This window comes from Hypomesus nipponensis, chromosome 15 (assembly GCF_054491055.1).
Source record: "Hypomesus nipponensis isolate SF chromosome 15, ASM5449105v1, whole genome shotgun sequence".
Classification (NCBI taxonomy): Eukaryota; Metazoa; Chordata; class Actinopteri; order Osmeriformes; family Osmeridae; genus Hypomesus; species Hypomesus nipponensis.
Window position 1 is genome coordinate 2,783,552 of NC_140375.1, and position 17,080 is coordinate 2,800,631.

Consider the following 17,080-nt stretch of genomic DNA (forward strand, 5'->3'; position numbering starts at 1 on the left):
CGAAATTGATTAGAGTTATCTGTGATGAGTTAATGTTTCCTCCAACTATATTTTGCTCTCTAATTGCACTACTTCTCCACGACTGACTTTTACAACTGAACTGAGCAAAAAGAAGATTGATTGAAGCTTTGACTAAGGTCTAGAAAAGGCGTAGGCTTTAGCTTCAACTTGGTAAGAATAACTCGTTCAGGGGGGAATCCATTCTTTGTTAGGCTACTTGCAATTGTCTCTCCACTAAGCACATGTTTTCAACCAACGAAGCAGAAAAATAAAAAAAGAGTCTTAGCTCAGCAGTGCCTTGTTGACCTTTGTCCCCAATCTTCTGCAGCTGCCATTCTTTTGTCTACCAGCAGGTGGAACTATTTTACCAAATTGGTTTGAAGCAACACCTTCCTAAAACACAGACAATTTGTGACCAATGACCATAGACACACACACACACACACACACACACTGTACACACACACACTGTTGAGGCTGATACAAACAACACATGTTTAGTGAGCCACATAATATTCTCAAAATTTGTTTATTTTCTTCATCTCCGATTACAACATGCTCACCAATGACACGTCACTATACAAACACATCTTATAGCTGTTGCACAGTGGCAAGAGTTACACTTGTGTGTGTAAATGTCATCTTAGAAGACAAAAAATGGAAAATGTAGTTGAATCAACTGGATGAAAGTGAATTTCTTATTCAATAGCATGGTCCCAGTCTCAATACGCAGACTAATGACTTATGACTAATGTGCAACACATAACGTAGTCTTCAGGTCTCTTCTGAAGGATTCTAGTCTATAAACTTTGTAGGATGCCATTGTCTCCAAGAGGCTGGTAGTAAAAAGCATTTGCCAAATACAAGAGAAGCACACATTTGCAGGGAGAAGTTTATGGTGGGCAACAAATGTCTTATCAGTAGTGTGAGTAAATAGTATGGCACCCTTCTCTAATTGATCAGGAACACAGGCACAATACAATACCATATGGCTACACAACATTTCACTGAGAGAAAGTTTTTTACACAGACACGATCATTTTGTATATCAGGGAAGGCATTCCGCATGTATTCAATAAATTAGTTAAATTAGTTCATTCAAACAATTTTCAGACTTCAGAGTAATTAAATATTAGATGTAGGCTAGTGTTATTTATATTTAAACGTATCTGATAAGACAGTTTCAACTGCTGTGGACTGTAACACCTGTTGACATCCAGTTATTTTGCAAAGTGTGGCAGCCTACTGCATCAGGTAGAATAGGCTACTGTGTTCTGTAACCTTTCTGCTCGTGGACAGACCGTATTTAAGCCACAGAACACTTTCCTAAATAATTTAACTAGGTGCATAGCAGAAAGTGACAAAATATTCTTAAGATTATAAAAAAATGTCTATCGAAAACTTGTATGCGTTTTTCAAAACATCCAACCTCAACAGCGGATCAGTGGATTTACCGAGTTGACTCTTGCGTACTGTACTTGGGGCAGCAGCTGCGCACACTGTCACCAGTACTGAGTGGGTAATATCCAGAACCCCAGCTGCATGAGAGCCGACAGGTTGTGTACACAGGGGAAGTCAACTGAGAAAATCTGTTAGCTGAATAGATTTGCTAAGGAAAACATCTAGCTAACCGCTTAATGCACTCGACATGTCAAGTGAACCAATTGCAACGATCTGATTTTAAAGCGAAGGTATTCTTAATCTAAATTAGTCGTCTTGATCTATCTTTCTTGGATTTCCAAGGCGCTAGTTTAGTTAGTTCGCTTCTGTAGTTTAGCTAAATTTAAGGAACTACAATCGGGCTAACTCGTCAGTTTGACTAATCTGATCTGTACTTGCTGAGGTGTATCAGGCGGGCGGTTTCCACTGACCGAAATAAATAAAAGTGGGATTTACCAGGGTAAGTGTCCAGTGTCTTCATGGCGTAAATCGTGTTGTTCAAATGATTGATGGTAGGTAAAAGCGAGCTAGCTAGCTACTTAATCCTAGAGTTCTTCAAGTCATGTTGGCAAAGTTTGCCAAAATGGGAAGTGATTTACTGCGTTTTCTTTTTATCTGCTCGGGCGGGCCGAAATGTACGGAGGCAGCGATTCATTTATTCATGTCTGCCGACAAGCAAAGGTTATGTTGAAGTGTGCTTCAGCCCGGCCACATGGCGATGTGTTGCCCGGTAGAGTCAAAGCAAATTATCCCTTGCTTGTTCTTCTTGCGCGCTATTAGAAGCTATCTTTCCTATAGTGCTTGCTAAATTGGCCAGTTATCCAGTTTGATATCTCGATTTGTTGTATGATCATGTGGCTTTTTATATGGACACAACAGTTTTTGAGAGTTTTGAGTGGGACAGTGTGTTTTTCTTTCTTCAATTTCCTTGTAGGTAGAGTTTATTTACATTTGTAAATGTTATACATTAAGATGCCGTTTCATCCTATTATAATGACATATTAAAACCCAAATATGTCAAAATTGAGCTTTCCAGCCTTTTACTATGCAGTCGCCTGCCAACCATTGATAGTGGTATGGCCACGTTGTCTTGCTAAGGCTTGTCAAACTGATAATAGGTGAAAAACGGATAATGTTCGATTTACAGGAGCCGAATGGCCTCTGTAGTGGCGGTGAAAACTGAGAAGCGAGCTGCTGATCCTCAGGATGTTGACTCAAACACCAAAAAACCTCGGTAGGTACAAGAATGATGATCACTTCACACGTGTAATATTCGGTACCATTGACATAGCTAGTCTTAGTCAGATGGACTAATAGAGAATGTATTGAACTAGTCACTGTACTGATCTAGTGTCCTGTACCTTATTTCGAGGTAAGCGTGAGATCAGAACCCAGCTGAGTAAGCTTTCCATACTTTGTTTAACCTTCATGTTGTCTAAGGATTTGGGCACCATCAATGGAACCATCACTCAATCTCTGCCTGCCCCAAAGGAAATTGCTGCCCAGCCTGAAGACCAAGCGTGCCCCCGAGCTGGTCTTAGTGATTGGTACGGGGGTGAGCTCAGCTGTGGCCCCCCAGGTTCCTGCTCTGCGTTCCTGGAAGGGTCTCATCCAGGCCTTGCTGGATGCAGCCAATGACTTTGACCTCTTGGAGGAGGAGGAGAGCCGGCGCTTTCAGAAGAGCTTGCAGGAGGACAAGAACCTGGTCCACGTGGCCCATGACCTCATTCAGAAGCTTTCTCCGGTAAGACTCCCAACGTCCCACACCCAGTCAAAGGAAGAAAAACAATGAAGGCTCCCACTGCTCTAGCCTGCTTCCTGCACACAGTCATTCACACACGCTCACACCTGCACCAACTGCACCTGGCTAGACAAGATGAATAAATGCTCTTGGATTAAATCCAGCGTTCACGTGGATTTTTAACATTTTCAAGGTATTTCAAGTTAGATCTGACACTTAAATAAACGCCAATGGTAAAAGCATATGCTGTAACATGGGCAATACTTGGAAACATGTTCCTTTGTTCAGCAGCTCTGCTGTGCCCATTGCCCTGATTAGAATAGAGAAAGGTGCCAGCCTGTGGCACTGCTAGCATCGTCACGTTTGAGACCTTCGCTTTAATTCAGTAGGGGAAAAAATCCCCCTGTGAAAAAAACTCCCATTGATTTGTCTTAATAAGTCAACGAACCAACGAACCGTGGCTAAGGGATGGAGACATTCAAGGCTAAACACATTTGTGGATCTCCGTATTGTTCCATTCCCCTCATTCCAGGTTGGCATAGACCGTACCAGGCCGATGAAGCCTTAATACCACTTGCGCCTTGTGTTAGTTATGTCTCATCGCATGTTTAACATCGCAAAAACATGCTTTGTTTCAGCAGCCGGCCTGTTGTCATAATTGGGACAAAATGTGCTTAGTGGCTTTATCCCTCCCCCCCCTCCCCCAAGGACAAAAAAAATGGCTTATCCGACTGAGTATCCCACAAGACATGATGATTATCAGGTTGTGTTAGACATCAGTGCACCTTGTGGGCAAATACGTCTCCAGCTCTGAAGTAAAGGGCCTGCTGTACTCTGCTGTACTCCCCCAGCCCCATTGTGTTCCAGTGCAGCTCCACAACCCCAAACAGCATCATTTTGTTTTCCTCCTGATTGCTGTGACTCGTCTGGAAAACGTTTGCAATGACAAACATCTCAGGAGGACTTGAACACGATTACTGAGTAGCTACAAGAAGTGCCAAGTATCAAAATCAGTGTCACCGGTTTAACCCAGTTGTAAATAATTGTGCTACATGTACATGTACACTATTAGCAAAGCAAAATCACTCTGGATTAGGACTGTCTGTTGGCACGAAACATAGCATAACGAGACTAATCTGAAGGTAGACTTGAGAAAATGTTTGACCCAAATTCCCTTATGATGTTGTTAAAGGGATTAACAGCGTTTGAATTAACTATCTGATTGTTTTATATTTGTTAATAACACTATTTGTATGGGACCATGATCCCGATTTGAGGTGAAGGCCATGTGCCTTGGTACATGTGGGCCTATACCTACCTACACCACCTCATCAGGCAGCAAGGATATGTATGCTTCACTCTGGGTATTAACGGGAAGGTACCAGACAAATGGACAACTGCAGAGACTGGACAACTGATGCAGGGTTGGGAGTTGATGAGTCTCTTCCTGTGGAAAGTGGATTGTGCCGCTCGGCCCACCAGATCTAATCCACAGAGATCTGCAGGCCACTCTACTGTGGTGCTAGGATCACCTTCGGGCAGCGCTCTCTGCTATTCATAGTGGCTGCTCTCCCTGTCCCCCCCCCCCCCCCCCCCCAACCTTCCTCCCCCCTCTTGGTCTATCTCTCTCCCTTCTCTGTTTTGCCACTGCCTGGTGAAATGTGTGTGTGTGTGTGTGTGTGTGCGTGCAGTGCACAGTCAGGCTCAGCTCACTGTAATGAGATTTATCCATTACAGACACAGCTTTAAATCTCATTGGCGCTATGACGGCCATGGCCTGCCTTATCAGAAGAAGGGTTTTCCATGACCGTTAGGCTCACTGTGCACCGCCACTGTCAAGCTGCTTTGTCATCAGCCAGGCTGATGTCATGACAAATAATGTCATGACCACCTCTGTCTCACTATCACAGGACCAGGACAAGGAGTGCTTTCTGACCACAGATTCTGGCCCAGTTAAAGTATTTAATAAGACCTTGGCTATAATAATGCTCCCGATTTATAGGTGTAGCTAACTAGGTTTTTTGGAGGGTTTAATTCATCATGAGGAAAGTCTCTTATCATTTCCCTTATATAATGTTCTATTCCCAAAGTAAACAGAAAAGTCTCACCTAACCCATTTGCGTTGGGGTCAATAATTTGGGCTATATTTGGCAACAGGTGGAGTTTTCAGACACCCCATAATGTCTGAACATCTCTTGCCACTCACGTCTCTCCCGGTGTCACTGCAGAGAACAGGCAACGTGCGCTCCACCTTTTTCAAGGACTGCCTGTACGAGGTGTTCGACGACCTGGAGTGCAAGATGGAACACGCCGGAAAACACCTGCTGCGCTCCGTACTGCAGCTGATGGAGAGCGGCGCGCTCGTGCTCACCACCAACTTCGACAACCTGCTGGAGATCTACGCCGCTCACCAGGGCACCAAGCTGGAGTCCCTGGATCTTACAGACGAGAAGAAGGTGGGTGTCCTGCCCACACCGCCAGTTAACACCAGCTTTTGTGGCGCTTTCCGTGGTTTCGCTTAAATGCGTTGCTGGACTCGCGGCTGTTTGATACATGTCAAATATCGATGAAAACATTGGTTACACAGGTAGGGGGGATTGAATTGATTCCTGAGGGGAAATTACACCATTACAGCAGCAGTGAACAGGAATAACAGCGAAAAACCTAGTTTGTCATAAAAAGCCAACTTTGAATTGTTTTTGAAAAAGTACAAGAAAGTAAGATAAGGGTATCCTAGGTACTCTAACCAAAATTGTTTGAGAAGGAGGTTGTTCAAATATTAAAGTAGCTCCATATTCATTTACCCATACACACAATGTAGTCAAAGTAGTCCTGCATACTTAATATTTGAATGGGAATCAACTACAGGAAAATGCTACTAACACCAAAAGGATTTTGTATTGAGATGACAGATTATTGCGTGACTAAGTGAAGAAGCCACTGTGGCAGGTTCAAAGTTTAAACTGTCACAGTAGTTATAAAGTTTCCTAATATTTGTCTTTGGTTTATAAAGAGGGCTTATCTGAAAGGTATATTTGAGCAAAACTGGAATTTAAAGAATGTGGTCAATCGTTTCCTCAACATTTTCTAACTGCTCTGTTGCTCGTTCATATAAATGGACTTTACACGTATTCATGGGTGGAGTGAAGACACAGTCTTACATAAATGCACATGAATCTACAATTTTTTCTCAGAAGCCTCACAGTTTGCCCCTCAGGTGTGGTATTTATGTCTGTTCTATATCAGAACTAATGTCCCCTCGACAGCTGAATGGATTTTACCTGCCTGCCAGCTGGAACAGGATTGGGTGTGATGGACTGTGAAATGTGTGTGTGTGTGTTTAGGTCTTGGAGTGGGCTCAGGAGAAGAGGCGGCTCAGTGTGCTGCACATCCACGGCGTGTACACCAACCCCAGCGGCATCGTACTGCACCCTGCTGGCTACCAGAATGTACTGCGTAACACAGAGGTCATGGTAAGCACAGAGCTGGAGAACAGCAAAACTGCAAGAACGTAGACTCGGAACAGACATGTCTACGCGCACGTTCAAGAGGAGAAAGTTGTATGTGGAAGAAGTTGTATGTGTTTTTTATTAGATTTGTTTTTTTTTGGGGGGGGGGGGGGGGGGTGTGTGCATGTTTAGGAAGCTACAAAGGCAATTCTTTTCAAAGGAGTGCAATAATTTTTTTTGTCCGACAGAGGGAGATCCAGAAGCTGTACGAGACCAAGTCGTTTGTGTTCCTGGGCTGTGGGCGCACGGTGGACGACACCACCTTCCAGGCCCTGTTCCTGGAGGCGGTCAAGCACAAGTCGGATCTGGAGCATTTCATGCTGGTGCGACGCGAGGACGTGGGCGAGTTCAAGAAGCTTAGGGACAACATGCTGGACAAGGGCATCAAGGTCATCTCCTACGGCAACGAGTACGCCGACCTGCCTGAATATTTTGAGCGGCTCGCCAACGAGATCTGTAACCGGGACACGGGGACGAACGGCTGGGGTAAGGACCCCTCACAAACATGCGAGTGTGTGTGTGTGTGTGTAAGCTGAGCCCACCCTATCCACCAGCATGACATCATCAAGTAATATCATTGCAAAAACTGTACGTCGGAGTGTGATTATCTTGTTCTTGGATTTTAAATCTAGTTGAACTTCTAGTCTCATCTCAGGACACACACATTGTTAAGAAATCTTATCAACTGAAATGGTCTTACTGAACTGGTAGCCAAATGTACTTGTTTTAATTTAACCCTTGTGCTGCCTTCGGGTCACATGACCAAAAGGTTCATAACGAACCATCGTTGTGTTTACCCAATTTTACCCAATACAAAAGCAAATAAAAATATTTTTCTTTTAACCTTCGCAATGTGGGGGGTCTGAGACAGGCCAACGGTTAAAAGAAAATGCTTCACTTTGTTTTTGTATGCGCGATAAAGTTGTCGCAAACGACGGTGGGTCACAATGACTGATGGGTCAGAATGACCCGAGGAGAACACAAGGGTTAAGCAAGCGCATTCATATTTTTGCACTTCAATTTGATAGGGCATTTTTGCATACATGGCCCTTACCGACTGTTCCTATGTTATTTCCTGTAACACGCCGTTGACATGGTGTCGACGGTGGGCTTCACGTATCTGTATTTCGCAGGATCTCCCTCACAGGAAGAGGAGCCCCAGAATGGCTTCAAGCCTCCAAAAAACCTCCTTCAAGGTTAGGATCGCGCCCCTCTCTTTGGTGTCAGTGCTCGCATGCAAGAGGTGTTTTCCAAATGTCACCTTTTGTCAACTTTTCCCGAGGTCCCTCCCTCCTTCCTTCCTTGCATGCTTTAAGTCAAAAATGGCACTCTTGAACAGATTCGAAGGACTGAAACCTCCCTCTAAATTCATATATCCCCATCGCACACACAACACACACACACAACCCTTGCTTTAGTTGTGTTGCATGTCGGTCCAGTGGCTAGATGGCAGATGTTGGTTCTTGTTTCCTAGCCGTTCACTTAGTTTATCCTTCTGTTTTTGCCCAGAATGCGATTTTTGACAGGTACACACGTGAGGAGGATCAGTTAGTTTTTTTTTTTTTTTTTTTTGGTTCAGACCGCTTACGACAGTACTACTAAGGTCCACTTACTTTGGATCTACAACTCAAATTTGGGCCCGGAGAGACTTTATTTCCCCCCGCACCTTGTTTCAATTGCATAATTGGTTTGCACCACAAAGGGAAGGAACATTGTTTTGTGTGAAGATAACGGTAAAATACATTGAAAACTCTGCAGTCCCAACCAGGCAACGCCCCCTAGACACATCTCCAAAATCCCTCCTCCCTGCCTCCAGTGGCATGTTGGGAAGGCCTCTGGAACGCCACACTACAGATGGAAAGGACACAAGGCCCTGTTATGGTTTTCCAACTTGAATCATTCACAAATACACAATGCTGCTCAGCGCACAGGGAGGTGACAACCACAAGAACATTGCCACACTGCCTTGACACCTGGAAGAGAGGGATGGAAGAATGTACTGCAATGGACCTTCACGCTTACGTCAGCGCTCTACCCCCTCATGACAGGATCAACGATACTGCCCTCTTATACAGCTGTCTCACTCTGGAGGCTTGGCCTTCCATGTTCAGCGAGTACAATCACTGAGAATAGTTCTGGCCAACCAGTTTGACTGGAATATATTTACGTGATTCTAACTTAAACCAGCAAACTTAATGTGCACTCTCAGAAGCAATACTTGACAGTCTGTTAGTATGTACATATTAGGCAATGTTGGACATGGACATTGATCTAGTCTTCAGATGCAAATTGGGCTATGACTTTCCAGTTAGGAGAGGAACTATGTAAATGATGGCAATCCACTCCTGTGCAACAAAAAAACAACTCTTAAAGCCTTTTTGTACTTTTATTATTGTATTGCATGTGTTTCTGTGAAAGGTTTTAGGTATTTATACTTGCTATTTTTAAAATAAACTTTGGTATCATGTTAGCCATAAATGTATAGTCTGTCATTTGAATCATTTCAGTGAAGTCTTTTAGATGTTAGTATTTCTGTTAAATTAAAAAACAGTACCACAGTTCACTTAGTGTTCATCCCACAGTCAATAGCCTGTGGAAAAAAAAAACTAGGGGATGAAATTAAATCCTTGTCTAGTACACTTCAGTTGCTGCTCCTGTCAGTTCGAATGCAACAGTTGCATAACAAAACATTCACACTCAAATACTTTACAGGCTATCGTAGCTTTTATTTAGAAATATTTTACATTCTCAAATCATGACAGTTTTCTTTGCACCACTGCAACATACATGGTATGGAGAAATGTAAGACTTGTATATTTTCAAATTTACAAAGTGGGGGGGGGAATAAATTATAGGCCTACAGTGCTCCAGCAGTCAGTCCACACATACAAAGTGTAGCCCATGGAAGCTTCTCTGGGGCCTGTTAAAAACATACATTTACATTTTTTGCCACCACAAATGGATGTTCTTGATCAATCAAACTGCAGAAGAACTGAGTACTTTTTCATATTAAAACTAATCAGTGCTACAGTGAACTTATATAGATGACTTCTTCCTCATAAAGACAGCAGCTTAAAGTCTATGACTTATTAGGGCGTCATTTTCAAGTGTGGGTATTGAGTTGAACGACCCTAAACACAATTTAAAAAGCACATCACGTTCTTATGCCAAAGATTTTATTGTTTAATTTCTCGGAGTCCATCCCATTAGTGAGAGACAGACAGAGTGATACTGGGTAAAGGTCAGACCTTCTGCTGTGGTGACTGCAGTGACAATGTTTTTAGGGGGACACTGACAAGGGGTTAGGCACTATGGTCACTAAGCGTTTCACTGGGACGAGGTGACTGTCACAACCAGACAGTCTTACACTCGTGACCTTGTTTCATTGAAGATGAGTCGTCTGACAAAAAGAAAAGCCTATTTAGATCCAGTACACTGAGAAGGAATAATATACTCTAGTCTCGCTTTGATTGGCTGTTGATCTGGGAAACTCGTCGGTTTTATAAGACGTCACAAGATTTTGTCGTAATTTAAAAGATGAAGCACAATTTGAGATACATGTTTGATTTGGCCCAACGGTTTGTCAATTCCTCGTAGCACTATTTCTCTTCTTTCCAGTTGAGCTTGAAAGTCATTTGTCCATGTTTCCTGGATGGTGGTAGGGAGGGAGGAAGCCTGTGTGCATAAGTACAGTAGCCTTTGCCATGATCTCAAAGAAAGGGTTGGTTAGGATGAGCCGAGTTTTAAGCAGGACCATCAAACTTTTTAAAGTGTGGTTTTGCGTTTGTCGTGGTAGCAGACGAAAGTAACCCTGTGCATATCAGGCCTTCATGAGGGCACTGACCACAGCACGGGCATTGAGGCTGCGCAGGTCGTTGTAGGTTTGTCCAGTGCCCACGAACACGATGGGCTGCCCTGTGATGTAGGTCATGGAGATGGCAGCACCAACCTGAGGGGTTGAGGAGGAGGAATGTCAGCCCCCGCATGAGCCCTCTGAGAGCCAACGCTCAACTAGGTCATCAACAGTCATCAGCCAAGTCATCAAGACAGCTTCCAGTACAAAATAAGGGATTTCTTAGATGCTGTAAAGAGTACAGTATCAATTGTTCTTTTTACCATTCAATTGAACATTTTAAAGAATCGTATTCATTCAAAGTACAAAAATATTCTTCAATATGGCGTTCTTTGGAATGTCCCATACCTTATCATCGATGGTGTCAAACTTTGTAAGGACGATCCCGTCTATGAGGCGCGGTTTGTCAGACATGGAGTGATCAGCCAGAGCCTGGTTAAACTTCACCTGGAAACAGAGCACGAGTCAGGCAACTAGAGTCTGAACGTTGGGAGGTGTCCCAATTATAAGGAATACTAATGTTTGGGCAACGTTTGGTTAGGCAAAGTTTGGTTGGGGAAAACGGCTTAAAAAAATAAAAGAGTCGACACTGCCCTCTGCAGGTCAAATGTGACAATACGCCTGACCACTGCGCCATAGATATGTTAGCAGAGCTGAACATTTTTCATAAACAAGAGGAAAGATTCTCCCATCTAAAAGCTAGTGTAGGAAGTTTTGCGAATCAAGCTATTTTAGCTTGTATTCCAAACAATCAGAGATGGACAGTAACAAAGTACAAATATTTAGTTACTGTACTTAAGTAGATTATTCTGGTATCAGTACTTCAATATTTATTTTTCTGACAACTTTTCTTTCACTCCTTACATTTGTTTACACAAATATCAGTACTTTCTTCTTTTATTTTCAAGCCAGGTTTGTTACTTTGTATTGGGTGGCATGATACATACTATTTCTTGTCACTGCAACATTTATAATAGTTTTAACCTATTGCTGGTGAGCTATCAACAGCTGGCTGCGGTAACGTTAGCTCGGTACAGTAAGTTATCAGTCAAGTGCAGGGGCAAAGTGCACGCAGGTAGGTAAGTAGACAGCGAGCCGGTCCAATCATTAGCTTTGGAACGGTAGATGGAGATGAGGCGACAAGACTACCAGTACAACCATAAAGCTGTCTCACCAGCTGGTCCACAGCCTCGTTGCCCACCAGGGCCTCTCCCACGAACAGCACCAGATCAGGCATGTTGACGGCAATCAGCTTGGCAAGGGCTGTCATCAGCGGGCCGTTATCCTGCATGCGGCCAGCGGTGTCCACCAGTACCACGTCAAAGACCTGGTTACGAGCTGAGCAAATTAAACGCAGTCGTGAGAACCCGGGGGGAGGGGGGGGGGGGTCGTCCTATTTCTTCCTTGAAATAGGACGAGTCAACATGATGGCGTGCATATCTTGCGTCGTATTGCGACTGAAAGGATTTCTCCTGTACTTACCGTAGGCAATCGCCTCCATGGCGATGCCTGCCGCGTCCTTGCCGTAGCCCTTCTCGTACAGCTGCACCACGGGGCGGCCCCCGTGCTCCTGGGGGGGGTGCAGGGAGCTGAGGCGCCGCTGGTGGGTCCTCAGTTGTTCCACCGCCCCGGCGCGGAACGTGTCGCACGCCGCAATCAGTACGGTGTAGCCGTTCTCGATGAGCCAGAAGGAGATCTGGACCCGGATGCAGGAGAAAGGCACATGGTCAGGGCGGGGGGTGTATTGATTTCTTGGTGATGGAAAGGATACCTCTTAAGCTTGAAGGGGTTTAGGTACGAGCTCCTTGTGTATTAGAGAATTTGCCGTGGCGGGGCGGATAGGGGGCAATTATTCAAAAATAAACTCCTGCATGCGTATTAACACAAAATCAATAGAAGCTGTATTCATGTGGATGTAGTGTTGAAAATGAAAGAACAGGAGGGTAGGTGACCTCGCATTTCCCTTTTCAAGTCAAGTCAACACAAACAGTGACTGAGGATCAAATACAACCCACTCAAATCTTAGCTACTCGACCACAGTCGGGCAGTGAGGGAAGGAGGCTGTTGTGAAAAGGAGTTATGGTGATCAACCATAAGATGGCGATTCGGGATATAGACCGTTGCAGGGAAAGTTCAGGTTTGGAGTGGTGGTGTGACAAGGGGATGAGACGGCCCAGGTTCACAGCCTGTGTGCTGGTACTCACCTTGGCCAAGTTGGTGGACTTGCCGACCCCGTTGACCCCGCAGAAGGTGATGACGAAGGGCCGGCGCTGGCTGCGGGCCTCCAGGACGTCTCGGAGGATATCCACACGCCGCTTGGGCTGCAGGATGTGGACCAGAGAGTCCTGCAAAGCCTGCTTTACAGTGGAGGCCACAGCTAGCGATGGAGAGAGACAGGGAACATTTTAATTCTCAACGGTATATTAAGTATGTATAATGTGTTAAAAACCATATTTAAAATCCACATTTGAGCATTTTCGTAGAACTTACTAGTGAAAGTGCCCATGACTTTGCCCTCCAGTTTCTTGGCGACAGAGTCACAGAGCTGGGAGGCTATTTCAGCTGCTACATTCTTCGCTGTGGAACAGAGGGAGGAAAGCATGTTTTTGTCCATTATTGGCAAAGACGTTTGTGCGGTGCGAGTGGTTATCTGAAATGAATGAGAGAGAGCACACAGGCTGTGGACCACTGCAAAGGAAGAGTGTGCACGGTGGAATACCGATGAGGTGGTCCTTCATCTTGTCCAGAACGGGCTCCATGTCCTCGCAGCTCAGGCTCTTGGAGCCCACCAGGCCCTTGAGCATCCCAAACATCCCCCCAAAACCACCCCCCTTTTTGGAGCTGTTGGGAAAGGGAGAAAGAGACCCATCAGATGACAGCACAGGATGCCACCTCCGTATTCAAGTTCAACTTCCTATCCACCTTTTCTTTTTTTGGTGGAGGGGGGGGGGGGGGGGGTCTGACCTTTTTTTACTGGCGTCAGCAACGGCCACCGTCTCCTCCTCTTCTTCCTCCTCCATCTCCTCGTCTCCTCCCTCACTGGATTCGTTGTCTACTGGAAGCAGGTCTCCTGACATTGGCCTCAGCTGCATGCCCTGCAGAGGTGACAAGGATTGTTTACCGTCGTTACTTGCAGTGGGCACTGATTCTGTTTAGGGGACTGTACTTGACTCTGGGGGTCGTGAAAGAACAATTCCTGTCTGTTGGTCAATCAATGTGGAGTAACCTGGCAGTGTCCCATAAAACAAGCTGGACAGTTGATGACCACACATGAAACCAACACCTGCCCTGAAAATCGCGGACAGCCACCAAAGCAACAGTTCCGCGGATGGGGATAGCTCAGTAGTCGTTAACTGCAGGTCCAAAAGGTCCAATTACGCCACTTCACAATGACCTGACGCATTTTGAAAAAGGCACGCACCAAGTCCACTTCATGGACATCGTTGCGGTCGTTCCCGTTGCTCTGTCTGTCACTGTAGTCCAGTTCTTTGGTGCTGCTGCCGCCCAAAACCCACACACGATTCTCCTTCCCCTTGGGCTTCTGGGGCTTGGGAGACTTGCTGGGAGCCAAGAGGGACAGGACAGAACACACAACAAAGTGAGTGCTTTATCAGATTGACCAAAAAGAACTAAAGTCCCATGTGCTCCTTCTACTGTCGCCATGAGGATGTGATTTCGACCACGCTCGAAAAAGGGAGCGACATTCGGACACGAGAACGGTCCTCACCTGGGCTTCTCCACAGGAACCCCCATGCGCTTCCGGAAGAACTGCTCTCTGTTCTTCTGCATGATCTCTTCGTTGGTCAAGCCCTGGTTACCGTTCTCCACAGCGTTCTGGCCACGGCCAGGTGCCTTGACTTGTTCCCCTTTCCCCACCTCAGCTGCAGGAGCTGGGGAGAGTGAAAAAAAACCCACATGGTTATGTCCAGGATGAACCCTAATGAGAGCCGTTCCAGACAAGCTACAGCATTAACGAGTGTTGACATCATCTCCTGTGTGTCATTACTAAATGGTCACTCCAAACTGGAAGGGAGTGTTAGAAAGGGCATCAGTTGGAGTATTGGTGTGAGTCCCAAGTCTTTTTCTACTGCTCTCATTTAGCTAGTAAGTAACGTCAAGTACTAAGTAAGTAGCTACTAGCACACACACCACACATATGTTCTAGATATGGAAGTCTTACCCTCTTTTTTGGAATTCTTATTCTTCTTGCTACCCTGTTCCTTGGCCTTGTCACCTCCCTTCGTCTCAATCATAGACTTCACAGTTTTCTGGGATTTCTGGGACTCCTTGAAAGCCCGCATGGAAACAGGGCCTCGAGATTTGCTGCCCTCTTCCGCCTCACTGATAAATCATGACCAATACATGTCCACTTCAATATAGCACACAATACATAGCATAATATTTGGGCCACTTCAAAGGACTGTGTTGTATTAAGTAACAACTGGTATATGGTGTAGGTGTCAATTGCTTACCGGAGAAGCATCATGAAGTCATCCTCAAACTGAAAGTTGTTGTTCAAAAACTTGAGAGCCCCCTTTTGTTCCAGCTCATTCTTGTAGCGATCCCTAAATTTAAGCTGTACGTCATCTATGAACTTGTCCACATATGTCAGCGTCAGAATTTTTTGAAAACCCACCTGAGCATAAAATATAAGTATGGTTAGCTTGGCAGATGAGTGCAAATTACACTTCTTATCAATTAACTGAGATGTTATCACTCAAATACTGGAACTAAGGTTTACAAAAAGGTTGGAGAACTTACCACAAAAACCAACTCGAACTCATTGTCCAACTTGTACTTAAGACTTAAGGCATCATGAGTAAAAGAATTGTTTCCACTGCGTTCCTAAAACACAGAAAACAGTTTCACAATCATTTCAATTAATGCAGTGGATGCAATTCAAAATAATGCTGCAGCTTCAAATGGCTCATATACCTAACCCACAATGTGTAAAAGCCAAAGCAACAGCAAATGAACTGTCAACCCCCAGTTAAAATACTTTCCATAGTGTCGATTATGCAACAACATGTCAGTCATTTAACTAATGTTACTTAGTTATAGTTGTACTTTTGATAGTTTCGTGTGAGCTAGCTAGGCAACTGGCAGACGTTCAGTCAAGACAATCACTCGGGCACAAACTAAACAAAGACAAAATTATTTTACAAATTATTCTACATACGCAGAATATAATTAGCTGTAAAACCGAGCTAGCCAACTCGACCGTGAGGTGATGTTGATGTGCTAGCTGAGCACCACGATGTATGATGAAAGTAAGTAGGCTAGCTAGCTACCTCTGTTCCATGGCATGCTATCTGTGACCATACAACACATGGCTGTGATGCAATTTAACATGACAGCTGTCACTTGATTTCCAAGTTTCTTACCTGCAGGATCACTGAGCGGATCAGTGCGTTCACGGGCCCAGTGAAGGATTCGGTAACACCAGTTCCCTGAAAACACCACAACACTATGCCTCCCTTACTGAAGATCGTGAAGAAATCCAGCATCTTGCCACCACGAAGCTACACGAGATTATATCAAAAGGGTCAACAAAACAAAAACAATTTTTTTTTAACGGAAATTAATGAATGATTCTGCGAATGTTTATGGTGTCCTCTTCTTAGAGGAAACCTTACCAGATATACAGTTTGAGACTGGTCTGATTTTCCTCCAAGTCCTTACACCACCGCAACTACCGCTTCGCTTTAGACACGTCAGTTGCAGAACAAGGAAATGACGCATTCTTCCGGCGATTTTGGGACATCTGGCTGCGCTGAAAAAAGGCATGAATGTAATAGATACATGATTGATTTGAATTACAACTGGAAAGATATAATTGCATAAATAATAGATCGGTATATACTTGTATTACTGTACTTGCATTTACCTGTTGAAGAGTCATTAAAAAGGGAAAAAACTAAACTTACGGAAGGCTGCACGAAAAGTTGCGCATAGTGCAAAAACTGAGAGACGCGTGGTGTCCCCATGTCAATTTCTAAAGAGGAGCCTTAACAGTCTGATAAAAAAGTCAGACGTTACGTAGACATTGAGGGTTCGGGTTGTTCGAACGAAAAAAACATTTCGGAACGAATTTTCCAGAATGTCTAATAAAGGGAGAACTCCCACTCTCGGGAAACTTCCGGGTTCTGAACTGGTTGCAGTTCCACACAGGTTCCATATGAGGGCGCTAACGGTCGAGTGCAGAATGAATGGAGGTCTATGAAGCTATATCAGAATCAGAATCAGAAGGGATTTTATTCGCCATGAATGTTTGCACAAACATTCAAAAGTAATTTACTTTGGCAGGGAGGTGCATACATTAAACATATAGGTATATTGAAACTTAAATATGTGGACTAAAGCCTAGTTTATACTTATGTTGCCGACACTTGAAATGGTCGCCGACGAAGAAAAAAAAGTGTCGCTGAAGCTGCTGCATTTATACTTCGGCAAACACGTAGCTATGGTTATATTGTTTACGCTTTGAAGCCTAGGTGATCAATCGGAGAAAAATGGCTGTAGCTAATTTTGAGAGGC

The 17,080-nt window shown here is 44.4% G+C and overlaps 2 protein-coding genes across 5 annotated transcripts; one reads left to right on the forward strand and one right to left on the reverse strand.

Moving 5' to 3' along the window:
* The first annotated feature begins 1,502 nt into the window (after positions 1–1,502).
* Positions 1,503–9,254, forward strand: siral1 (SIR2 antiphage like 1). 4 transcript variants are annotated; one of them, XM_084673444.1, is made up of 8 exons: positions 1,503–1,900; positions 2,588–2,674; positions 2,932–3,184; positions 5,410–5,637; positions 6,526–6,654; positions 6,879–7,176; positions 7,824–7,886; positions 8,270–9,254. In XM_084673444.1, the coding sequence occupies exons 2-8, from the start codon at positions 2,595–2,597 to the stop codon at positions 8,290–8,292; spliced, it is 1,074 nt and encodes a 357-aa protein (XP_084529570.1). In that variant the 5' UTR covers positions 1,503–1,900; positions 2,588–2,594; the 3' UTR covers positions 8,293–9,254. The 4 variants fall into 4 exon arrangements, with proteins under 4 accessions (XP_084529570.1, XP_084529569.1, XP_084529568.1 ...); XM_084673443.1 differs by having other exon boundaries at positions 1,504–1,900; positions 2,881–3,184; positions 8,200–9,254; XM_084673442.1 differs by having other exon boundaries at positions 1,504–1,900; positions 2,881–3,184.
* Positions 9,255–9,395: 141 nt separating this feature from the next.
* On the reverse strand, positions 9,396–16,957 carry srpra (SRP receptor subunit alpha). The gene is made up of 16 exons (XM_084673440.1): positions 16,431–16,957; positions 16,180–16,316; positions 15,928–16,065; positions 15,305–15,388; positions 15,016–15,179; positions 14,724–14,884; positions 14,271–14,433; positions 13,965–14,103; positions 13,508–13,638; positions 13,263–13,384; positions 13,034–13,120; positions 12,748–12,920; positions 12,026–12,239; positions 11,718–11,881; positions 10,892–10,990; positions 9,396–10,639 (listed from the first exon to the last, which is right to left on the reverse strand). The coding sequence occupies exons 3-16, from the start codon at positions 16,048–16,050 to the stop codon at positions 10,511–10,513; spliced, it is 1,953 nt and encodes a 650-aa protein (XP_084529566.1). The 5' UTR covers positions 16,051–16,065; positions 16,180–16,316; positions 16,431–16,957; the 3' UTR covers positions 9,396–10,510.
* Positions 16,958–17,080: the final 123 nt, after the last annotated feature.